General features: G+C 57.4%; 2 protein-coding genes across 3 annotated transcripts in view; one reads left to right on the forward strand and one right to left on the reverse strand.

The window, feature by feature from the left end:
- The window catches only part of RBBP5 (RB binding protein 5, histone lysine methyltransferase complex subunit), a 91,994-nt gene that overhangs the window by 37,892 nt on the left and 29,185 nt on the right, over positions 1–24,917 (reverse strand). The gene's annotated exons all lie outside the window — the stretch shown is intronic.
- The window catches only part of CNTN2 (contactin 2), a 28,318-nt gene continuing 6,078 nt past the window's right edge, over positions 2,678–24,917 (forward strand). Inside the window, exons 1-16 of one of the 2 annotated variants that reach the window (XM_013189644.3) lie at positions 2,678–2,816; positions 13,184–13,304; positions 17,011–17,155; positions 17,808–17,983; positions 18,284–18,379; positions 18,661–18,870; positions 19,466–19,565; positions 19,833–20,008; positions 20,673–20,809; positions 21,318–21,447; positions 22,319–22,469; positions 22,750–22,877; positions 23,271–23,446; positions 23,585–23,705; positions 23,987–24,145; positions 24,288–24,437. In XM_013189644.3, coding sequence (XP_013045098.3) covers positions 13,250–13,304; positions 17,011–17,155; positions 17,808–17,983; positions 18,284–18,379; positions 18,661–18,870; positions 19,466–19,565; positions 19,833–20,008; positions 20,673–20,809; positions 21,318–21,447; positions 22,319–22,469; positions 22,750–22,877; positions 23,271–23,446; positions 23,585–23,705; positions 23,987–24,145; positions 24,288–24,437 — 2,110 coding nt within the window. In that variant the 5' untranslated portion in view covers positions 2,678–2,816; positions 13,184–13,249. Of the gene's footprint in view, positions 2,817–12,024; positions 12,045–13,183; positions 13,305–17,010; positions 17,156–17,807; positions 17,984–18,283; positions 18,380–18,660; positions 18,871–19,465; positions 19,566–19,832; positions 20,009–20,672; positions 20,810–21,317; positions 21,448–22,318; positions 22,470–22,749; positions 22,878–23,270; positions 23,447–23,584; positions 23,706–23,986; positions 24,146–24,287; positions 24,438–24,917 lie in introns of those variants that run through there. The other variant, XM_048070862.2, reaches the window with a different exon arrangement.

Here is a 24,917-nt window from a genome sequence, read left to right on the forward strand (position 1 = left end):
AGGAAGGGGGGAAAACACAAGGCTATTTCGCTAATGAAGATGTAATTGCTGCGGTCCTCGCTAATAGGATGAGAGTATTAATGCTTCCTGCTCCAGAGCTGCGGCGCAGGCTTTATTCCCCCCCTGCTCACCCCCTGAGGAAGAAAAGCACCTCTGCAGGTCCAGGAGAGCTCCGCAGCACTTACCGGGGCAGTGGAGGGACCAGCCACCCTCGGTCCCCACCCTAAAGCCCTTTGGGATGTGGAAGGACGAAGCAGGAATCGCACTTAGCCTTGATGCAGAAGTTCACACTAGCTGGATCCCAGGGATCCCTTAAAACCTTTGGGGGTCCCCAAAATCCCATAAAACCTTTGTCCTGTGTCCAAAGCAATAGGAACCGAGGGCTCAGCCTCCAAGTCCTGTGCAGGTGGAGGAGCTGTGGGGCCTCAGAGGAGGGTGTCGGGTGGTGACACAGCCACATGGGGCTTTAAAAAGCATCCCTGAACGACACCAGGACTCAGCCCAACGCAGCCCCCTCAGCGACCTGGATTAGCAGCTGCCAAAAAATAACCAAACTGATTTTGATTTCGCCTCCAGCCATCCTGAAGCATCCACGCCTCGGTGACTCCTGTCCCAGCAGAGGCACCGACCTTGTGGCCACCATCTCTGCTGCCCCATCAACTCACAACAAAACCCCTCTGAACCAGGCGGGCTCAGCCAGGAGGACCCTAAAGAAGACCAAAAACCCCTCGTTTCCCCACCCTGCCCGCTCCCTGATAGATGCTGCCCCGCTCCCACCACTCATGCTGGAAAAAGCAATTTTATTGCCCCGAAGCGAGCAACACGGGACCCATCCTCATGATCGATGCAGGGAGAGACACGCACACATTAGTGCTCGGCCCTTTTTATGGCATGCTAACGACACCCACTTCTCCCCTGACCTCTGCCTGCCCAGTGGGGCAGCAGGATCCATGCTGTCAGCCCGCCCCAATGGCCCTCGGAGGGGACAATTCCAGCTCCACCCGTCCCCATTACTGTAGCTAAGAGCCGTCCTCCATCAGCTCTGGAAATATTCAAGGGAGCCCTTACGGAGCTGTTTCCCCCCCCAGCTGCCGTCAGCGTGGTCTCGGTGCACGTCTGCATCAGGACAAACACCCGAGGGGCAGCGATGCCCTCGTAAGAAGCAGAGAAACCCCCGGGGAGCTGCGAGAGCAGGGAGGGAGAGGGGAGGAGAGGGGCAGAGGAGAGCAGCAGGACCCCCCCCCTCTCCTCTGCCCTCCATCCACGGGCACTTCACCTCCCTTGGGTCCCCTCTGCTCGGTGCCTCCACCAGTCCTGCCGGGCAGGCAGCAGGGTGCAGGATCTCGCCCCGTTCTTCCTTTCTGTCCACCAAAAGTGAGTGGAAAAACAACGCGTGACGGCAGGGAGGAGTGGAAGCCCACTGGCACGTTCACGCACGCACCTCCGCGAGGCGGTGGTGCCCATCACGGAGCACCGGCCGCCCCAGCAAGGGCTGCAGGAGGGGCCATGCCCCGTTTCTGCTGGTCTCACCCCAAAACAGCAGCTGAGAGCAGAGGAGGGAGGGCAGGGCAAGGGAAGGACAGGGAGGACCGGGCGGCGTCCTCCCCGCCGTGCGCCCCGGCGCGCTCCCGCCTGTGCCCGTCTGGCTGGAGGAGTCTGGACCGCTGGAGCTTTGCCAATCAATAGGGATACTAATGCCTTAATTACTCCTCTGTAATTGCAGGCCATTAACCTGTGGACAGCCCGGTGCCCATTGATCTCTCCCCGTCATTAGCAGGCCTGTGCCGGAGCTGAGAGGGAGGGAAGGCTCGGGGCGGCCGTGCCACCTCCCCAGCGCTCTGCTCCCGCTTCGCCCCGACGCGATCGGAACCGGCTCCTTCTCCCAGACCTCAGTGCCCGCAGGGTGTCACAGAGGGGGTCCTGGAGTGTCCCTGTCACATCTCATAGCATCACCCCCCCGGACAGACCCCCCTTGCAGCTGAGCTCCGCAGAGCCCCCGGCCCACAGATCGGGTCCCACCTCTGACGGCGGCGCTTGGCTCAGCGGAGCTGCCCCAAATTTTGCTAGAAAGCAACTTCCACGGCACGCGCATAAACCTGGCTATGTTCATCTATAGCTACACACATCTCTTTCAGCACGGGGGTGTGCACGTATAAGCCTGGTGCCGTTCACATATAGCTACACACATCTATTTAAGCAGGGGGTGCGCACACACAAGCCCGGCTGTGTACATACATAATTACACACATCCATTTAGCCCTGGGGGCGCGCATATCTATAGGAACATGCTCACGCCGCACAGGGCTGGGCATCCCCGTTGAGACAGGTCCCTTTTTTCTGCTCCCACCCCCCAGACATGGGGCTGCTCAGCCCCGAGGCCCCACACCTGCTCCGGCCCCAGGGACGGGGCGAGCCAGAGGCGATGGGCGCAGGCGAGGGGTTTCTGCCGGAGCCAGGAGCAGCAGCCACGGCTGCTGAGGCTGGCCATGAATTATGCATGATGCTGCGAGTCGCTCTGCCTCTCTGACTGGTCCTTGGACTGTGGCAAGTGAGGTAAAGGCAGAGGAAAAAAAAAAAAAATAAAAAAATACCCTCTCCAGGGACCAGCGTGGTGGTTGGCAGCGAGCGAGGGAGCGCGCACGCAAGGAGGGAGGAGAGGGAGGAGCACATCCTAATGCAGAGATGCTGCAGTGGCTTTGGGCGCACACAGCCACGCTCGGGCAGGCAGCGCCAAGCTCTGCCTCGCAGCACAGGCTCCGGCGGCAGCGGGGCCCCGCGCTCCCCTGGCTCATGCACGACCGGAGGACCCGCACGAGGTAAGCGCGTCTCCATCCTTTCCTCCAGCCGCCCCGGGAGGAAGGAGGCTGCGGATTTCTGGGCACCACCTCCGGCACGGCCAACTCTCCTCCGGCGTGCGCGGTCGGGAGAAGCGGCCGCATCCTGCTGGGTCCCACGCGGGGCCGGGGGAGGCGAGAGCACGGGGTGGGCTCGGGCGTTTCTCGACATGCGACGGTTCTGCAGGCGCGACGCAGGCTCTGCTTGAGCTGGAGAGGAGCCGGGGGTGGAGTTGGGAGGAAGGGGGGGCTACGGCGGTGTCACTTGTGGCAAGGGCTGAGCCGAGCGAGACTGGCACAGAAATAGCTGTTCTGGAGCAAGCCGGGGACTGTTAGTTATTAATTATTGCAGTTACGCCTTCCCTGATGCGCTCTTCTGGCCGGTGGCACTTCGGAGAGCCCGGCTCGCGCGCTCAGGCTGCTGCATCTGGGGGGGTCCGAGGGGGGCTGCAAAGCTCCGGCTGCACAAAACTCCTTCAGCACCTCCAGCACGGGCTGGCGGAGCTGAGAGCGGCGCAGCCCGAGGAGCTGAGCTTCCTCTTCAGGCAGGGAGGAGGAGGATGAGCGTGGTGTCCCAAGCCCCCCCCTCACCGCCTCCCACGAGGGCTGCAGATCTCGGGTGGGGTGGGAGCTCTGCTCTGGGCACGGGGGATGTTGCTGTGACCGAGGCTGGCTGGGGATTTGCAGCTGGGAGCGGGGGGGGCTCGGTGCAAAGTCACGGACAGAAGCTCGCCCACGGCTGGGAGCACCCGGCAGGGTTTGGCGCGGCTCTTCCCCACTCGGGGCTGGCCGGATGCTCAGCTGGGGCAGCAGCAGTGGGCTGGGGGGGCTCCCGGTCCCAGTCTTAAACTTCCCGAGCTTCCCCTCCCTCTGCACCCCATCCACGCCGATCCCCCGTTCCCCCAAGGCTTGCACCACTCCCACGAGCCTCGGCGCTGTTGTTCTGGCTGGGCTGGGGAGCATTCCTGAGCCTGTAACCTCCCTAAAGAAACACTGGTTGCTTTGAGGGGGGAGGCAGCAGCTTCTATCCAAGGGCTGGCAACAAACACGAGCCTTCCCCGGCAGCAGGCTTTGGCCAGACCCACGGCTCCTGCTCCTCCCAGGCCACCTCCAGGCACGTCCACAAGGAGCTCCCGGGGCACAAAGCTGAAGCACGAGATTTAGGAGCAGGTTTGCATCCCCAGGGGAACCTCCCGAGGCCATGTATCCAGCAGCAAACCGTGGAAAGCCATCTTCTCGTGCAAGGTCCCTGACCTCTGGGCACCGTGGCAGAGGTAGAAGTGTGCCTGCCACCCCCTAGGGCAGCTCAGGATCCCGGGGTAAGGGGGAAATCAGAGCAGGGCACCACACACAGCCCAGAGCTGGGGCAGACCATGCCAAGTGCCCTGTTTGGGGCAGCGAGGGAAGGCAGGGGCTGGCTCTGCCCTTGAGGTCTGAGCGTGCCTGACAGCAGCACCTGGACAACCACAACCCCAAAAGCTGCCTGCTTTGCTAGCACAGCTCCCAAACTTTCTAGAAATAACCGCACTTCCCAGGGAGAGGCGAGGAGGGTCCATGCCCGAGGGAAGATGCCAAGGTTGCGCTCAGCCCAGCCGCGTGCCCTCCCCGGAGCACGACTCCAATGGACTGAGACAAAGGAACCGTAGGGCTCCTCTCCCTCACCTGATCCATTCCTGCCCAACAGAGCAACCACGACTTCAGTCGCCGAAAATCATTCTGCAGAGCATTTAATAGCCTGTGCTATTATTGCCTCTGCAGAGTTATCACAGGCAAATCGTGGAAAGCAGAGCCCAGCCGTGTCAGTCAGGGCATCCCAAGCTTTATGAGAAGTGCTCTGAGAGTTTCCCTTGAAGGTGCCGGGCACAAAGCGAGCCCCCGCCGCCACCCGCCGAGGGGAGAAGTGGCTTAGATGACCCCGCCTGTCACCTCCCGCACAGCTGCGGGCACTTCTCTCCTTCCTGACCGTGTTGGGCTTCCCAGGGATGAGGAACCAAAGATGAACCCCGTGTTGATCAGGGGCACCCAGAGATGGCACTAAAGCGCAGACGCACAGGAGGAGGTAACAGGCTTCCTTTGAGTCCTCTAGGAGTCAAACAGTGCGGGTGGAAGGGAAGAAACGTTACAAAAACCTGCCCTAACGAGCTCTCTCAGGCTCTTTCTAGATCAGCGAACCAAATCTAACTCATTTTTGGGTTTCCAGACACTACATGGCTTTGGGTACCTGGTGAGCTGTAGACAAAGACCAGGTGTCTCGGCAGGCAAGGAAACAAGGTCAAACCTCAAGCTATAAAAAGCTGTTTCCTTGAACCCAAAACGTGTCATCCTTCCCCCCCATCCTTGCCCTCTGACACACACCCTTAGTCCCATTGCCACAACACAGCTGTAGGGTCCAGGACCTTACCAGGGGGGCCTTCAACACGACCCCAGCGTAGATGCCCCAAGAGCTCAATGAACACGGGAATTATTCCTGCTCAGCAGCCTACATCCTAAATTATCCCGTGTCATTTACCGCACACCCAGCAGAGCTGTCAGTCCCGCGGCAGAGCTGTAAAGCAGGGAGCCCCTGCTCGGGAAGTGGGACATGTGTTCCGTGCGGGTTCTTGCTTGTTTTTATAAGGCGGAGAGCAGCTTGGCACTAGCTGGAGACGCTGAATGTTAAGAAACACTTTAACAGAGACAGATGAGAAGGTTGAACATACAGATGATGCTTTCAGAGGAGCAGGATGAATGCGCCATCGTTACAGGGGGGATCCCGAGCGTTTCCCCCAGGGAGAGGATCCTGGCAGCATTTCACCACGTCCCGCAGCATCCCCATCACCCCAGCACAAACACTCAGCAGTGCAGCGGGGCCGAGGAGCTCCGTGGGGCTGGGACGGGTGCACGGTGCCTTGCAGGGACCTTGTTTTCCCTTGCTCCAGCCTCTCCTGGGGGCCAGCTCTCGCCAAATGATTTACCAGACAGCGAGGGGGTAGGCTCGGGCACAGGTAGGGAGCTATTTATATCGGTGCCACATCAAAGAGCTGCTGCTGGTGATGCCACAGCAGCACCGACAGCACAAAATGAGTGAGTTTGCAAGGCTGACAGGGCTGAGGATGTCCTGGGGCTGTGCGTGCTCAGTGGGTGGTGCCGTGCTCTGATACAGGAAAGGAAAACCTGAGATCCGAAGCTTTATTTTGGAGAAGTTTTAGTTTGGGGAGACGGTGGCAGCAGGTGCAGGGCACAGCCGCATCCTGACTCCGCTCCCATCCCCTCTGCCAGGGCAATCAGGCCTCTCAGCTTCTCCTCTGCCGTAACCCCAGCCCAATATCTGCATTTCCTACACAAAGAGGCTGCAGGGTTGCGCCCTGCTGTGCTTACGCCGTGGTTTGCCACACCACGGATTTGCAGGGGATCCTCTATAAGGAGCACCAAATACGTTGAACTTGAGTGACCGCAATCAGCATACTAACAAGGATTTCAGGCAGACATCATCTCTCCAACACCCACGTGCTAAACTGGAGTCACTCGTGGCCTTGTTTTCAAAGACTTTGAGCATCCTTCCAGCTGCTATCGACTCGGGCTATCGATTGAAATACAAGTCTTCGGGGAGAGCTTAGGAGCCGCATGCTGGCGGCCTCGGTCGAACACCACGCTCGCATCCAGCTCGAGGGGAAATCCAGCAAGATTTCCTCCTCCCCGCCCTCGGCTGGTGTCTGGAGCCGGTGCAGGGAGCTCTGCCGGCTGTTTGCACGGGGCTGCTTCGCTTCCCCACGCACTGAGCTTGCCCCTGTGGCAGCTCAGGGCTGAGCCGCCGCAGCTCCAGCCCCCAGGATTTACCCTGGGCTGATTGCAGCAAACCAGAGGCTCAGAGTTTGGGGCTGGATTTCCAGCACCCTAAGGCTCTGGGGTGATTATGGCCAGAGATGTGATCTGGTCCAATTAAAAAAAAAAAAAAAAAACAACTCACTGTGAAGCTCAGGTTTTGAATTCCAGCTGCCCGACACACCAGAAGAGCAGCAAAAAGCATTTGTTTGGCCCCACTCATAGCACTGGCTGTTTTATGGCAATTAGATTTTACCGTGCCAGCGACTCCGGTCCCAAAGCCATTACCCTTCAGCCGTGTGCCTGCACGCGGCCGCGCCTCCACATGCTCTCAATCAACGCCTCCTGACCAAAAGCAGATCCCTGCTTTGTCCTCTGCACACAGAGACGATGAGCTGTGCACGAGCACCAGGCTTTGCCTGCTGGACGGGGGCTGAACTAAAGAAAACTCCCACTGAGACCCTCTTACACTGGGGTGCCGTGACCCGTGGTGCACACAAACGCACTGCCCAATTATTCAGGAAAAAAGTACTTAAACACAGAGAAAACAGCGCTTGAACGCCGCGCCTTAATGCGGCTGTCCTGCTGGGATCCCATCAGAAAGCCCTGCCTGTTCCCTGCCCCAGGGAACTAGATGAGTCTATCCCATCCCCAGGTGAAAAGCAACCTTCCCCCGATGTTCGATGTTCGCAGGAGCTTCACAAAGCCATCGAGACAGCCCAGCCTGCGGCACGCCGGGCCTTGCTTTCACGTCCCGCCGTATAACCCACTCACCTGCATGCACTCGCCTGCAGTGGCCCCTGCACGGGGCTCCCAGCCCCCTGGGCTGCTCAGCACGGGGCCATCTCACAAAAAAAAGCGATGCCAAAGGCAGGAGGTGCTCAGACCTGCCCGCAGCTCAGGGCTGTGCCTGCTGCACGCCGGGCAGCCCCGTGCCGGAGCAGCTCCCGCATCCCACAGCGGCGCCTTCCCTTCTCAGGCTTTTCTCCCGACTTTTTCAGGGTGTTTGACACCTAGCTGAGCTTCGGCTCCGAGCTCCTCAAGAGCAGGAGGTGCTGATCAAGCATTGATCCTGATCGGTTCATTATAATTCAATTAATCAACGATAATAAAGCACTGCAGTGTAGCCCGAGGGCAGGCACAGGGCGAGAGCACCCATCCTGTGTCCCCCCCAGCTCGTCTCGCAGCCCCGCAGAGCAGATGCCCAAAGCCTTTCCTCCCTGAGCAGGCAGCACGCAGCCTCCTGTGAGCCAGGGCACCGAGGTTATTGGATGAAACCAGAGCACTGGTGCTGTTATCGATCCTTCCCCGTGGCACGTTACCCCCTGCACACACCCGTACAAACCCAGGTACCCCACAGGTGCACACACCTACAGCAGCCATCTGATTTACCGTGTAGGTTGCACTGCTGTGGGCTGTTTTAGGTACCCCCACGCACACCTGAGGCTCTTTCCTCCACCCATTTCTCAGACCAGATCCTACAGCCAGCTGTAGCACCCCAAGAATCGCCTTCGGGCTTTCCCCCACACCTCAGAGCCCCAGCCCTGCGAGGGGAGCAGGAGCAGCACCTATCCGGATGCGGGTGTCAGGGGGAGACGCGCGGCAGTCTCCATGGATAGGGTGATTCAAAGCGCTCCAGATGTAAATCGGCTCGCAGCGCGCCGCTCCGAGCCCTGCGGCGCTGCTGCACGAGGGGGGAACCACAGCTCCCAGCCCACCGAGCAAAAAGCAACAGGAACCAAGACCCCAACAAACCCAAACCCCATCCCCAGGTCTCAGAGATGCCCAGTTTTAGGGCCCAGCAAACACAACTAACTTCTCCTCCAGCCCCAAGCCAAGCTGTTAGCAGGCTGCACTACCCTGGGATAGGTTTTGCTGCTCGCCTTCATTTCTAAAAGCATAACATGGCCCCCCACCCCCCACCAGGGAGCTGCCACCCTACAGCACCCACTCCCCTCCTCCAGAGCCTCAAACACCCCAACACGACTTTCTTTTACCTGCTTTTCTCCCCTACCTCCTTCCAGCATGCTCTCCAGCCTCTGTGCTGAGCCAGGAGGGCAGAGCTCAGCCCTCGGTGCAATTATACTAACGAGGGCTGCTGGCAATCGCTCACACCTGGGGGCACGGGGCCAGCCAGGCCCCCCTGAGCTCCGGGGGCTCAGGATCAGCCTCCAAGACCCCCCTGCTCCCCGCACGGCAGCTCTCGGCTCCGTGGGGAGCTCCAGAGGGAGAGGGGCTGAGCTCGGGGCCCCTCTCCCTCTGCCACCAGCCGTTTCCCTCGTCCCCAGGCCGGGCCGTTGAACATCTCAGCCGTGCACCTCGCTTCCCCTGCCCGCAGCACGGGCAGGGAGCTTGGCTGAGGCCCGACTGAAAGCACAATTCACCCCACCCGGGTGCGAGTTCCCCGTCTGCAGGTGCCACCTGCACTGCCCCCAGGCAGAAGGAACCAGGCTGGGCTCTGCAGAGCACACGCTGACCCCAAACCTCCGCCCTCTGTGCTAACACCACAGCCCCCGGGGCAATAACAAACGCATCCAGCAGCACGGCCCCTGAAATCCCCCATGGGGCTGCAAACCCCTCTGGGGGTGCTTTGGCCACTGGGTGTCGGGGACTTCACTGCTTAGGATTGCTGCGGGATGGCGTCTGGATTTCTGCTGCTGCATGTCCTGGGGCCACCAGCAGATTGTCCGCCCCGAGAAGCTGAGGAAAGGCTGAATCTGGAGCTGGCATCGAAATCTGCCTCTCCTGAGCACAGGCAGTTGTACAGGAGGACAGATACATCCCGATAAAACCACTTCCAGCTTGCTGAAACACGCTGTTCTGGAGGCGGACAAAATGTGCCTAACACTGAGCGGGTTTTGCAGCTGAAACTGCAGCCAGGATGAGAAGCGTGCCTTTTCTAGCCTCAGCGATGCTCCTTAGTGAAAGGGACGTTCACAGCACAGGCCGAACTGCGTCGCTGACCCTCCGGAGCTCTCCTTCACCGGGAGATGCTGCAGCAGAAGGAGCAGCCCCGCTTACACCTGACTGCTCATCTCGTACCCGTGGGGGATTAAATTGCGCTCGTTTCTCCCGGTAACACCTTGCACTGAGGCTGTGCTGGCCACGCCAGCTCTTGCTGAAGGCCAGCTCCCAGCGAGAGCGGGGAGGTGGCGGTGCCAGCGCTGTGCAGGGCTGCCCCACGCCGGGGCTCGGAGCTCACCGTCCCCTCCTGGTCCCCCGAGGCCTCCCAGGGTCACCTCCTCCCAGCGATGCCGCTCCACAGCCAGAAGCGGTGCTGAGCATGCCGGGGATGAGGCAGCACCTCCTCTCCCAGAGGCTCAGGGGGGTTCGAACTCTCCCTGTAGCCCTTTGCCGATAGCTCTGCCTCCGTGATAATGGATCGCACGCGGCTCCCAGGGGCTCGAGCGGAGAGTGCTAATGCAGCCCGTGCACATGTTTCCAAGTGTGCCCATGCCTCCCTTGCTGCTGGAGGTATTAATGACAGCATCCATTAGCGGGGCTGGCAGATCCCCTTTCAGTACAACAGCAGGCTCTCAAGTGGCTGTCAAAATACCCTGCGAAGAGGGGAAAGAACAGGTCCCCGTGGGCCCTCTCCTAATTAAGGCCAGAGAGCAGACCGAAGGGTCAGATGCAAAGCGCGCGGCCGCGCTCGGGAGAAGTTCGGAGTCAGGTGCAGAAAACAAGGCTGGGGGTCAGTGCCCGAGGATGCCCCGGGGCGTGCAGCACGACTCAGCGCCGCAGCCCCAGACGTGCTCCTGCAGCGCCAGGCCCCCCGGCGGCGTTCGATCGCGGCACGCGGGCGATACGACAACCAGGAGCACGCAAAGCAGTGCCTGGGAGGATTGTTTGATCCAGCTGAACTGCGAACAGACACAACCTCAGCACTCGCAGAAGTTACTCCGTTCTCTCTTACTCTCCTCTGATGCGGACCGCGCCCCGAGCTCTCCCTGGGTACCACTTTGCTAATTTTTATAAAGGATTTAAAGGCCCGGCCATGCTGTGGCTGGGTTCAAAGAGCCCAAAAGCCACGACTCTTCTTGTCACCTCTTACAGAGCCCTGCCCAGCGTCCCACCGGTCTGCAGAGCAGCAGCACGGCACGCCTGCCCGGACCGGCCCCTTCCGAAAGCTCCCCACGTGTGTCAGGTCCTCACAGCAACCACGTCTGCGTGTGCAGGAGCCTGGAGAAGCAGAGGCAGTGGACACGAGGAAGCGAGGGAAGAAAACGATGTGCAAATCGGGAATCGGAGTAGACGGGGAGGTCTGGGCTGAAAGAGGCGAGCTGCAAAGCCAGCTGCTGAAGTGGGGAACAAAGCTGTAGTTTACCCAATAAATAATTAATCTAGAACTAATTAAATAATTCAAATCAGCTTAATTCTTACAAGTAACAGCTTTGCTCAGCCGCAGGGAAGGAAGCCGCGGGGGGAGGCTGTCACAGCTCGCCCTCCTCTCCCTGTCCCGGGACGGGGCTCCTCAAGGAGCTGACACCTGGGATGCAACTTGCTCCCACTCAAACGCAGCCCCCATATTCAGACAGCACCCTTCCCCTCCTCCTTTCGGATTTGTTTTAAAAGAGAGGAAAAAAAGAATGGAGGAGCAGCACCAGGCAGCGCCTCGGTGCAGCGCCTGGCCCCAAAGAGGGGCCGGCAGCGACGCCGCGGGTGTTTGACTTTAATTCCCTGCTGCAGGGTGCGGGGGCAGCTCGGGAGCTTGCTGCCTTCCAGGAAGCCTTGCAACGTGCTGGTGAAGGAACCGAAGCGAGGAGACCTGGGGAAGTTAACTGGTCAAAGAGCACAGCGCTGGCGTTGCCTGCGAGCCCCCGTCGCAGCTGTACGGCGCCGCAAACCAGACCGAGCAGGAGGCTGCTCCTTGTCCCAGGGCGCTTACGATGGACGCACAAACACACGAGAGGGAAGCAGCCAGGGGGTGGACGCAAGGAAACAATGAGGCAGTGTTAGCTGAAAGGCCGCGGGTTCAGGACACCGTTTGGGGCATGATTCTCGGTGACATCGAGTGATTTCATAGGGCTGACTCACTCCGGGGCAGCTGGCACAGACCACGCTCCGTCCCCAAACCGTCCCCTCTGCCACCCTGCGACTGCCCCTGCTGCGGGGCAGGGTTTTCCTTCCCCGGCTGCGGCGTGTGCCAGCCACCGGCCCTATTCAGGGCTCTGTGCTGTAGGAGGTGTTTGACCGGAGCGTGAACCGGCGGGGGCAGGCTGGGCTCTGCTCTCAGTGCCGGCCAGGTCCAGCCCAAGCAAGAGAAAATCGAGGAGGATCTGGGATGCTGTCTCTTCCCTTTAAAGCATGGGTAGCAAAATCTTATTCAGGCGAGGATTCAGAGGCCAGGTGGCTTCCCCAGCCCCAGCCCCACGAAGCAAACGCAGACCCGTCCCCGTCTTTGCTCAGGTGCGCTTCGAGGGCCGCCAGCAGTGAGCGGGGCGCTGGATTTCCGCAAGCAGCGACGCTCGCCGCGTCCCACGGGACAGAAAGGCAGCCCTTGCCGCGGGGGGCGAGGAGCAGCCCTGCCTGCTTCGGGCAGGCAGATGGGCAGGGAGCGAGGGGAAGCGGCAGCAGCTGGAGCGGGGGGAAGGCGCGCTCGCAGCCCGGCTCCTGGCAGCGCCGCCGGCTGACGGGGCTGCGCTGGGAGAGCACCAGGGAACGCGGGGCTCCTTGATGCCTTACTTCAGATGTCATTGTCAACAGAGAGGGGGGAAATAAGATGCAAAACCACCGCTGCGTCTTTGCCAGATTTGCAAGGAAAGGGGCGCGCGTGCTGAAGCTGCTCCCGCGGTGTTTTTAGCCAGGAGGGCGCACGCAGCCCAGCTGGGTCTGCCCAGGCTGGCTGCAGGGAGCAGGGGCTGCGCAAACGGCTCTGGTTTGGTTTTGTTTGCTTTTGAGAGATCCTGGAAATCAGGAGGCCGCGGAGGGGGCCGGAAAACGCCCCTCCACCTACTGATGTGCCCTGCGGCACCAGAAATGCCTCGGTGCTCTTTTATCTCGTCTTAGCTATTCAAATGCTTTTTACTTTGAAGAAAGGCAGGAAATGCCCCAGCAGGCGGGGACCTCGCTGTGCACCCCCCTGCTCCCCCAGCACCCCCGGGAGCAGCAGCAGCGTTGCAGCGGGCGCAGCCTGCGGTGAGCCGGGTCCCCCCCGAGCTCTCCAGAGCAGGGGAGCGGATCGGGGCAGGCAGGACACCCGCAGGCAGCCACAGCCTGCCTGGAGAGAGTCAATTCGAGATGACTTTTTGACAAAATAACAAGAGGGAACTTCCTCCCTTCTCCCCCCAAGTATCCTGTATGATTCTGGCTTTTTTTCAATTGAAAAATATGCTACGAAAGCATTACTTTTGGAGGAGGGAGGAAGAAGAGCGGATGGTAAGGGGAGGAGGAGGAATCATTTCCCAAGGAAAAGAGCTCCTTCAGACCTCTGCATTCCTCACCAGGAAAAGACACCCTCGTGCTGGGCCCGTGGGGACGTGCAGCCGGACACGGGGTCCTCAGAGAGCCACAGAAGCCCGCAGACAGTCGCTGTGTTTCTCTTGCAGGGCCGCTGTCCCCGCTCGCCCGTAGAGACAAGGCCACAGGGGCCATAACCCGGCCGGAGGCGCAGGATGGGAGGCGCCGCGGGATTTGTCTGCACGTCCCTGGCTGTCGTCACCTGCGTGGGTAAGAGCAGCCCCTGGCCCCTCTGGGCTGGAGCTGTCGTGGGGTGGCCGACAGGGACTCAGCGGGGTGCTTGGTCCCCGTCGGAGGTGCCAAGCAGGGCACAACCCGCTGCACACGATGCAGTGGTGCTCTGCTCACCGGGCACGAACCTCTCCGTGCTCAGCTTTCGTGGCTGTGGCATTGCCTGCTTCTCCCAGGTGGTTTTTGTAGCCAGGGAATGTTCCCGCGTTCGCCCAACTTTGTTGCTTCGCTCCGGCCTCTGCACCGGGAGGAATTCTTTCTGCCAGCAGGGCTCGCTCGCGGTGAAGCTGCTTTCCCCTCCTGGTTCTTCTAGGGATGTCTCTTCTGCCGTGCCCCGGCTGCAAAGCTTCTCCCATTTGGCATCCGCTGGGGATCGTTCCTGGATCTTGGGGAGTCTCAGGCTACATTTTGAAGGTCCCTTTTCAGCAGGGAGATGTTTCAGTTTAGACAGCTGAGAATTAGATAATGTCTTCAAGCTAATTCATCATCCCAGGAAGAGACTGCTTGGCTCTCCTTATAAATATCTAATTACCTTTTAATGTTCTGTGGGTCCCAGAGGAGGAAAAGGGAGGGGTGGCTGCCCTAGATTGGGAGGCAATTAGCCTGTTTGGAAATCAGTCTGACCCAAATCTGGTAGAGGCCGCAAGACGGAGTTGGGCTCTCCCATTAACCAGCTGAGTTCGTACAACTTGCTCCCCGTCCAAGCTGAGCCCATAAAAAATGACTCGCTGCAAAACCCTGCGAGGGTTGTTTTCTCTTGACCTTTGGCTGATGATGCCATGGATCTCGGGAACCAGCTGGGACAGAGAAATCCCCACTGGAAACATGAGTGAGGCACCAGGGACCGAATAATGGCAGCTCTAGATAAGGCTCAAGGAAACACTCTGGAGTGGGTGGAGATGGGACCCAAAAGCTCCAGGCTGGGTTGGTAACAGCACCCGTGCCTCTGCTTATCACCAAAACAATGACTTCCCGAGGATACGAAGAGGTTTAAAGCTTATAGTGAACAGAAAGGTGCCTCTAATGAATGAGGCTGTTAGGAAAGTCTAAATATCTCTCTGGCCTTTCTTCACTCATTAAAGGCCACAAAAAAAACCTCGAAGCCTAAGGCTACCCAAAGCGCTGTCCCTTTGTTCCTCAGAAGGCTTCTTTAAAAATAACCACTTTGATTTTGTGCACGTGTGTGTGTGTGTGTTCAGACTTCCCATAAAACCAGTTAATTGCCCGGCTCCCTCGCGTGCCAGGCTTCAGGCTGTGGTCAGCGTGCCGGAGCTAAGAATGCGCTGCCTGGGCTCGGTAAAAGGATTGCTGTGCTCATAAACTGGAATACATCTTGGAAAACGTTCAGCTGAGCCATTTCTCATTTCCTGGGCTCCAAAGCCAGCGTGGGGCTCGGCACACGGTGTTCAGCCTCCTGGACACCCGGGCTTTCCAGCTCTGGCTATCAGCATATCCCAGACGCTAACAATAAAAACGCAGAGCCACGCGGCCAGAAACCCGCAGCTGATCAGCCTCGGAGGCGCTCAGATCTCCGCGATGATATCAATTCTCAACTCTTACCTATGTCCTGAACCTGTAACTGCTCAGTTACTACTGTAGCCTGCCGGTTGTTCCGCTTAATGAGGGACACCCAGGCACTTCACCTCCAGCGCCAGCCGGGCACCTTGGAGCCGTACGCACAAAATCGTCCGGCCCTGTGGCCTTGAGTACATGTGAGAAAATCAATGCCCGGCTGCTGGAGTCCACAGCCTTGGCAGGCAGAGAGGGACAGCAGAGGACAGCAGCGGGGCGCAGGCTCTGGGTGGAATCAGAAGGGGCGGTGAGCTAAGGTGGCCTGATTGGGAAAGAGCATCCCCCGAGACGAGGCATGCATGGGAGTGTCAGTAATATACAGAGTGTTTGAACAAGTAGAAATTATTTATTATATGCTACCAATTAATCTCAGAATGCAAAGCTGTTAATCCTTAATCCGTTCTCCACCACCCAACAGGACACAACCAATACACCACGTTCTTATTAATTCTCCATTAACTCACGATTATTTTAAGCGCCGGTCAGCAGAGAGCTATTTCCAGCTGAGACCTGCTCGGCACAGCCTCTGCCGAACCAACTGAGAGACCATTTCCAGCTTAGACAAGCTTCTCCTTTGTGAATATAGCTGTTTGAGAAGGAAAATGGCACCTACACGGATCTGGAGGGAATACGACCCTCACAGAACCGCTTCTCTTCTCCCAAAGAATGAGACGCAGGCTGCAGCCCCCCTCCCTGGGTGACAGCAGGGACCAGCAGGCTGCTGCCTGCGAGGGGCTCCCTTGCAGCGGCTCATCCACGCTGGCAGGAGCAGAGGACCCCGGTAATTGGGCGCTGCTCGGACACGAGGAGCAGATGCAGGCAGCAAACAGCTGCTCCGAACCCACCGAGCCAATTAGCCGGGCCCCTCTCCCGTCTCCGCACGCAGGAGCAGCCGGGACACGAGGCGAACCCCGGGAGCTACAGGTACGGGGCTGCTTCCCCCGAGCCCGGGAGAGCTGAGCTGGCCGCTCCCTGCTGGAAGTTCCTCTTGCATAAAACATCACACTTAGCGGAGTCGCTTAATTTAACCGCTGAGCATGCTGCGTACGGTAGGGAAGGAAACAGCTTGCTGGTTGGCATGGCGGTTTGAAGGCAGTTATTAATTCAATTACAGAGCACGGAAGGATCCTGGGGGCAGCTGAGCATCTCCTAGCTTATCGCTGCAGACCGAGGGGACTGTGCTGGGAAGCACGGAGCCTTGAGGCGGCTCCATCCCTGCGAGGGGACAGGCGTTCCTCCAGGTGCCGGGAACAGAACATCCTGGCAGCGATTATCTCGCCGGCTGTTTTTGCAGTCAAAGATTTCCAGGCGGCTTCTGCTTTGTTCTCGCCTCTCTGCATTGTCACTTCCACGAAGCCTGCGTGGAAGGGAGCCTGCTAGGGTTTGCCTTTTATCTGAGACGCAGAAGCAGTCGCTGTGGACAGCCGGCACCTCCCAGGGAAACATCGTGCCAAAGGGTGGCTTGGGCACAGCACCCCAGAAAGCAGGCAGGTGCTTGGGCTCCTCTCGTGCCTCTGCCCGAGCCAGGCTCAAGATCAGAACCAACCCCATGCCTGAACGTGAAAGCGGCAGGTTGGAGTTGAACTGAGAGCTGCTGATGCTGCCGAGGCAGGGACGGAGGGGGTCAGACTCCTGTGCAGGGAGTCAGCGGCAGAGCCGAGAGCTTACTGCGAAGATCCAGACTTCCCTCTCCCCTCCCTCGTCCTGGAGGACAAAGGAGGAACCAGGCAGCCAAGGTCTGTGCCGAGCAGAGAGCAGCACGTCCTCGCTGCCAGGACCAACGAGGGCACCCAGGCATCCCCAGCTCCAGCCCCGCCTGTGCAGGGCTGTACGAGAGGCGTGTGCCAGCGCTCCTCCGTGTGCTCAGCTTCCAGCGCGTCTGCTCCCCGCGGCACAGCAGAGACGGTGTGAGATGCTCGGTGGGAAGCGCACGCGGTCTGCCCGAGCCCTGCTTGGGGCTGGGCCGCAGCGACAGATGGGCTGCGACTTGCACGTTGCTCCCTCTTCTATTCTACATTTAGTTCTGATGCTGCCAGGGCCACCCTACAGAACCAAACATGAGGATTTGTAGAGAAAGCTCGGTTTTGCTCAGCTGGTTTCCCCTCCCTTGCAGTTTGGTGCCAAGCCCAGAGCAGCACCAGGACCTACGGGCCCGTGTTCGAGGAGCAGCCTGCCCACACCCTCTTTCCTGAAGGCTCAGCGGAAGAGAAAGTGACGATGGCTTGTCGAGCAAGAGCCAGTCCTCCTGCGACCTACAGGTGAGCTCAGCTGCTCTCAGACACCAAGTCTGAACCTCTCTGTGATTAAACACTGCGAGAATGGGTGTTTATAAGCTCCTGAGGAGACGTGCTGGAGAAGTGACCGTAGCTCTGGCAGGTTGGCACTAAACCAGAAAGGGAGCAGGGCGTGTCGAAACCAAAAACTGTCCCATGAGGAGTCCCGGAGGTTTGGTTCACAGGGCAGAGCTTGGAAACGCTCCCATCTGAACCCAGCCGTAGGTGGCAACATCCCAGCAGAGCCCCTCGGGTAATGCTGAGACATGAGGCGCTGGCACTGGGAGAGTTTTGCCCATCAGAGGCAGCCCGGTGGTCCCAGCAGAGATGGGGCTCCTCCCTGCTGAGGAATGACCAAGCCAAGGCCAAAGCCTCTCCCCTCTCTGTACCAGGACTAGGACACAACCATCAAGAGCTCTGCTTTCTATTCTCCACTTTCATATAAAGAAGATCACTACGTAGGAGCCAGTCTCCTTATCTCCACACGGTGTGCCATGCCCCCGGGGTCCCAGACATAAACCTAACTCAAATCCCAACACCACAGCTGGAAGAACAAACGAGCACAGCTCCTAACGAGGCACACGTGAGCACGCAGTTGCTATGCTTATTTTCCCCTCTCCATGCATGCTCCTGGCAGGTGGAAGATGAACGGCACGGAGCTGAAGATGGAGCCAGATTCCCGTTACCGGCTGGTTGCAGGCGACCTGGTGATAAGCAACCCAGTAAAAGCCAAGGACGCTGGCTCCTACCAGTGCGTGGCGTCGAACTCCAGGGGCACGGTGGTGAGCAGGGAAGCCTCCCTCCGCTTTGGCTGTAAGTCCCATGTTTGTCCCCACGAGGTAAATGAAATGCAGCCACGGTGACGCTGGGGGTGAACTGAGCCCCCCGTACGTACCCCGATAATAAAGGCTGGAGAGGAGCTCTCCTGTACGCGGCACCAGCATCGGCACTTGGAGAGGTCCCCGGGCGCTTCCCATTGCTGAGGAGGTGCTGCAGGAATTCGATGGGCTAGAGTCAGGAATATTTTCAGATCTCCCTCTGCAAGGCCACTGAAAAGATCGGCCTGCGGAGGGGGAGATAAAATAATGGCCCGGTTTCACTTTGCATGTTTAGTTTTGCAGGAATTCTCTGCCGAAGAGCGAGACCCCGTGAAGATTACGGAAGGCTGGGGAGTGATGTTCGCCTGCAGCCCCCCTCCCCATTACCCAGGTAAGGGCTGCGGGTCCGGGGCCAGGGGAAGAGATGGGACAGAGCAAGCAGCTCCCAGACATGGGAATCACTCCTTGGTTTCCGTGGGAATTTCAGGGAAGCAATTTTTTTTCAATTCAGACTCCGTAAAGCAACAAAGCAGAGATAGGACTAAGCACGGGGAGAAAATAAGTACCATCCAAGGAGCAATTTCTGGGCTAGAAAACGGCCTGCTTGGCTTAATCCCATCCGAGAGGACGCTGGCAACGCGTGCAGTTTGTTCCTTTCTCTGCTCCCCACAGGCTTGTCCTACCGATGGCTTCTGAACGAGTTTCCCAACTTCATCCCAGCCGACGGAAGGCGTTTCGTCTCTCAGACCACAGGAAACCTTTACATCGCCAAGACGGAGGCTTCCGACCTGGGGAACTACTCGTGCTTTGCCACCAGCCACATCGACTTCATCACCAAGAGCGTTTTCAGCAAGTTCTCCCGGCTCAGCCTGGCTGCAGAGGGTCAGAGCTCCTGGATTATCCTGAGAGGGCTGGGGGAAATGCAAAATTAACAAACCGCCTCAAAGCACACGGGCTCCACGGGGCCCTAAGCACTCACCCACCAGGCTTCCAGGGGAGCTTAAGAGCTTATAAAAACATTAATTGGCTGGAGCCTGGGGGAAGCAGCCCTCTCTTACGGCTCTGCTGCTAGCGCTGCCATCAGGGGGGTTGCTCTGTTTGTCTGTAAAGTAGAAATGGCACCGGGAACAGCCTGGGCAGGCTCGCGTACCCCTGAAACCGCAGGTGACTTTCTGCCTTCGGTGACCTTGCAGAGGTGCAGCTAAAGAGGCCTCTCGGTCAGAGTGAAGGGAGTTGAGTAGGTAGGAAATCAAGGAGAAATAGTCTTGAGGTGCTGTAAATGGAGGTTTTTAGAGACCTTAGTAGAAGCTGTTTTAAAAGGAAAACGAAACTTAGCCTCAGCCCACCCATGAGTTACCCGTAGCCATGAAGGTTTTTCAAAGCAGTGAAACCTTGCAGGTATCTTTGCCCTCTAAGACCTCACGCGTGCGATTTTGAAGTCATCCAGAACTCCTCAACAGTGCCTTCCTTTTAACAGATGCCAGGCAGTATGCACCCAGCATAAAGGCCAGGTTTCCTGCAGACACCTACGCTCTGGCCGGGCAGATGGTGACTTTGGAGTGCTTCGCCTTTGGAAAGTGAGTGCAGCGTCCGCGTCGCTCGGGCTCGGGGAGGGGAGGGCGTCACAGACCCCGCGACTGTCGCAGCCCCTCTCTGAGGGATGTAGACCAGGAGGGGGAATAGCAGGAGGGATGGAGGGGTGAAACCAAGCTGTTCTGCTGGCTGAGGCCCAGCTGGGCTGGGAGCTGGCCGAACAGGGATGGAGTCACACCCCGCTGCACAGCACGGGCAGCCTGCTGCACCAGACCCCAGGGCTGGGCTTCACCGGGTTTGCTTTCCCGTAGCCCCGTTCCTCGGATAAAGTGGAGGAAGCTGGACGGTTCGCAGGCCTCCAAGTGGATCTCCAGGGAGCCCCTCCTGCAGATCCAGGACGTTGGCTTTGAGGATGAAGGCACTTACGAGTGTGAGGCTGAAAACATCAAGGGGAGGGACACCTACCAGGGCCGCATCATCATTCAAGGTAACGCAGTCAAACCCCACGCCTTTCCAGGGCACGGCGAGATGGCCCAGGCAGCAGAGTGAACCTCTGGGAGAGGAACACCCACCCTTGACCCTGCCTCGTATCAGCCCCAACTAAACCCATCGCAAAGCCCTGACAAAGGCTATTGCAAGCATAGGGAGACCTCATAACTTGGCCTAAAATAATTGTAGCAAAAATGAGGTAACCAGGGATGGGAGCGCAGAGTTAGAAAAAGCAGACTTGGCTCTCACCCAAAGTCTTCTCCACGCCTGGGCTCTTTGCACAAGGGTTAGTGCTTGGAGCTATTCATCAGACCTAGACAAGCTGCAAACTTAACGTGGTTCTCCTCCCAGTCCGAATCCAGTCTTTCCTGAAGGCCAGGAACGGCTGCATTTACTCTTAGGAAGAGAAATCACTATTCTTCCTCAGATCTGGATTCTGCCATAATTCTGTGCAGCCCACATGCACAGCCGCAGCCAGACCCATGGAGGACTCAGCCTTGCATCGCTGCACAAAAGGCAAAGGCTGTTCCTATGGTGAAACGCGCCGCGATAAATAAATCTGCCAGCAGAGATGACACAATGAGCATCCTTCTGCCTGCCTGGCACGGCGCGCCTCTCATCTGATCCTCTTGGCTCTGCCACCCTCTCTTGCTCCTTTGCAGCTCAGCCGGAGTGGCTGAAGGTGATCACGGACACGGAAGCCGACATCGGGTCCGACCTGCGCTGGAGCTGCGCGGCAGCCGGCAAACCCCGGCCGGCGGTGCGCTGGCTGCGGGACGGGCAGCCGCTCACCTCCCAGGTACCGCCACGGGCAGCAGCGGCCCTGTGCGCCCCACGCCTCGCAGTACTGAACCTGCTGCTCCACACTTAGAGCCCCTTCCGCCTCGCTGCAAATCCATCTCGACCCCGGTTTGTCACCCCTCTTCCATGCGCCCCCATGAGGCTGCAAAGCGGTGGCATGGTCCTTACCCACAGCAAGTTCCTCCTCCCGTCACTGCCATCCCAGCCATTGTTTCATGCAGCTGCAGGAGCTGGCGGCCGGTTCTCAGGGCGGATAAGTATCACCTTGGACTTGCCGTTGTATGACCTGCAAGTTGCTGCTCAGGCACTCAGAAGTCTCAGCAGACAGCACGGTGATGCGCGGTGCTGGCTGGACGCAAAACACGGCCCACGTTTTCTCCCACAGAAAACCAGGCTGGCTCCAAACTGCCACACGAGGCTGTAATGAAACTCAACCCTGAACACACGAGGCTTGAGTTCCATTTCTGTTCTTCTCATCTAATGGGTTCGTCCTCTTGTTTGCACAGAACCGCATCGAAGTGAGCGGTGGAGAGCTGAAATTTTCCAAGCTAGTCCTGGAGGACTCTGGCATGTATCAGTGTGTGGCTGAGAACAAGCATGGCACAGTATATGCAAGTGCTGAATTAACAGTGCAAGGTAATTTCTCATTCCCCAGTGCTCTGGCTTTCAATGGGACACTGAAGCATTTTAGATCTCTTCCTGATATACTCTGCTGGCAATCTCAGAGTAAGATGAGAGCAGACAGATACTGCTTCACTCACCATTGAAATATAGCTGCTGGCTCAGCAAGAGGCTCTACAACCCTTTAAAATTTGGATCTCGTGTAAGCTCAGTAACGCTGAAAGAGCACAAGGACATCTGTTTAGCTACAGAAAGTGTACAGGACAGACAGCAGCACGATCAGCTCCCTTCCATTACACAACCTTCCTCTTTTGGGGAGGAAAGATGTCAAGGAAAAGAGCTCGGTATCCACCCAGCCTGCTTAGCTGGGTGGTGACTGGAACCGGGCTGAGGTCAAACTTGCTCCACGTGAGTCTTACAGCTTAATTCCTTATGGGCAGTAACGCCAGAGATAAACTAAAGGCCCTAAGCTGCAATTATTTAATGTTAATGCACGGCAGTGCACCAAATTAAGGCCAATTCCAGGAGGAGTTTCAGGCAAGCTGGGTGTCTGCACTTACGCCAGCTGATTTTGGTCGGGATACTGAAGGGAATATCCTCTACATTTTCAAAAGCAGCTGTTCTTGTGCCTCTCAAAGACCTTGCACTTGTTAGGGTCATACTGCCATCGCTCAGTACGACGCGTGCCACCTAACACCTGCCTTGGCAGGCGTTTGACAGCAGCCGGCAGCAGAGGAATCGCGCCTTCATCCCGCTCTCCAGATACTGCCATGCTTTGTTACCAAGCCATCTAACAACGAACCAATACCTAGCTACACGGCAGTTAAAATGCTTACATAGCAGGGTTTTCTAATCGTTCCTTAATCCTCTTTTTTTCCCCCCATAGCCTTAGCACCAGATTTTAGACTAAACCCGGTGAAACGACTGATACCTGCAGCCCGAAGCGGGAAGGTCATCATCCCATGCCAGCCAAGAGCAGCACCAAAAGCCACTGTGCTCTGGACCAAAGGGACTGAACTTCTGATCAACAGTAGCAGGTAGCAGCACAGAGTACCCAGAAACCATAGCTAAAATCACTTCTTTTTTCTTGCCAGAAGACTGGACTCGATGATCCAAGCGTGCTGCTACATCCCTAACCACACACACTTTGTTATTCCTCTAGTTCCTGCTTTAAAAAACCTCTTACGTAGTATTTGTGGTCCTGTCTCTATCATCAGTTTGTCTAAAACCAACAAGAGCTGGAAAGTGTTTGGCAGGGGTGCAGAGTGAACAGACATTTTAACCTTCTTTCCTGTTATGGCTCTTCTTCATTTCCAGGGTGACTATTACCACAGATGGCACCTTGATCCTCCAGAACATAAGCAAATCTGATGAGGGGAAATATACCTGCTTTGCTGAGAATTTCATGGGCAAAGCCAACAGCACAGGAATCCTCTCCGTTCGAGGTAGAGATGTTTGGCTTGACTTGGGGTCAATCAAGCAGGAACGGGCTAAGAATGTCACAGTGTGAACTGAAACTTAATTCTCCTCTCTTAACACCCCCAAAAGCAGTACAGTACTCAGGGAATCAGAGACATTTCAGCCTGTACAGCAGCAAACCTTCTGCCCGACCCACCAAATCACACCTACCAACAACTGGCCCTTGGGAAAAGCACTTCTATTTTCTATCCGCCCTAATCCCTTATCTTCCTCTTACAAAACTACAGCTAGCTCCCGTTAGAGAGGGACGACAACAATTTAGGAAGCGTTAGGTCATTTGGATGCTCCACCCCAGTAACGTAACTCTGGCACACGGAGGCCATTTGCAGCTAACAGCCCTCCCTCCTCTTTCCCTGCAGACGCCACCAAAATCACGTTGGCACCATCTAGTGCCGACATCAACGTCGGTGAGAACCTTACCCTGCAATGTCACGCGTCCCACGATCCAACCATGGACCTGACGTTCACCTGGTCGCTGGATGATTTTCCCATTGACTTTGACAAGTCGGAGGGGCACTACCGGCGTGCCAGTGTGGTGAGTAGAAAGGGGAATTGTGTGCCACCAACAAGGTCATAAAAATAACACCAGCATCTTCGTTTGCGTGCCAGATGCTGGGTTGAGATGAGGCACGTTCAAACGCTTTCCCCACCGTGTCTCCTCTTCCCCACGCAGAAGGAAGCCGTCGGGGACCTCACCATCCTCAACACCCAGCTGAAGCACTCGGGGCGGTACACGTGTACAGCCCAGACAGTCGTGGACAGCGCTTCGGAGTCAGCCACGCTGACTGTCAGAGGTAATTTCCCCGCTCCTTGCAAGCCTGAAGTACCAGCACGGTGCTTGCAGGGATCGGCTTGCTCCTCCCTTGCAGTCACGTCATGATCTCACTTTTGAATTAGACGGGAGAGTCTTGGCAATTTTAAAAGAACCAAAATTCGAGGTGACGATTCCTAGGCTAAAGAAAATAAAAGGAAAGAAGGGCTTGATTTTAATTCATGACATGCAGAATACAAAGAGCAGTAAGCCGCCAAATCTCTGACATCTTAGTAACACGGACATCTGTCTCCACCATCCCAGGACCTCCAGGCCCCCCCGGGGGCGTGGTGGTGAGAGACATCGGTGACACCAGCGTCCAGCTGAGCTGGAGCCGCGGCTTTGACAACCACAGCCCCATCGCCAGGTACCTGGTTGAGGCCCGGACCCTGCTCTCCAACAAGTGGAAGCAGATGCGCACCAGTAAGTGTCCTGGGGCAGCGGCTGCAGCGTGGCCCTGCTGGCCTGGCTCAGGGACACCAGCTCCATGCCGAGTCCTTGCTCTGTGCTCGCACGCTGCCTACTCGCTCTATTCGCTCTCCTCTCGTGTTATTGGATTATATAGATCCTGTAAATATTGAAGGCAACGCCGAGACAGCCCAGGTGGTGAACCTCATCCCTTGGATGGATTACGAGTTTCGGGTCTTAGCAAGCAACATTCTTGGAGTCGGGGAGCCAAGCTTACCCTCCAGCAAAATCCGTACCAAAGAAGCAGGTACGTGCAGATATGCTCAGAGGAGAAAAGGGGAATCAGAGGCACCTACCCTACACGCCAGAAGGGGAAGGCTGGCTTGCAACAAGCCTCGGGCCCCGGCAATTAGTCTTCTCCTTGAGTGCTCCTAGAGGTGAACCCACCATGAAATTTTCTGCCTTTCTGCCCGTTTACACATCAAAGACAAAGCAGTGCCAGAACTGGCAGCCAGCCGCACCAGCGTTAGTTACAATATATTAAACCGTTATAAATCCTAGCTTCAAATACTGTACGGTCTGGGCAGTAAAGCTTAGAAGAGGAAAAGAGCCCTACTATATATATCACAGAGCACAACTGTGCAAACACGAGATAAATTTCCCAGCTGTGCATGTTGATTCTATCTTCTGTAGCTCGAACACATACGCAGAAGGGATGTAAGACCAGCAGGAGAAATGCTCTCAACATAATGAATGCGTATTAGCTCCATTCTAATTTAAGCTCTCC

The sequence above is a fragment of the Anser cygnoides genome, chromosome 25 (genome assembly GCF_040182565.1).
Source record: "Anser cygnoides isolate HZ-2024a breed goose chromosome 25, Taihu_goose_T2T_genome, whole genome shotgun sequence".
Classification (NCBI taxonomy): Eukaryota; Metazoa; Chordata; class Aves; order Anseriformes; family Anatidae; genus Anser; species Anser cygnoides.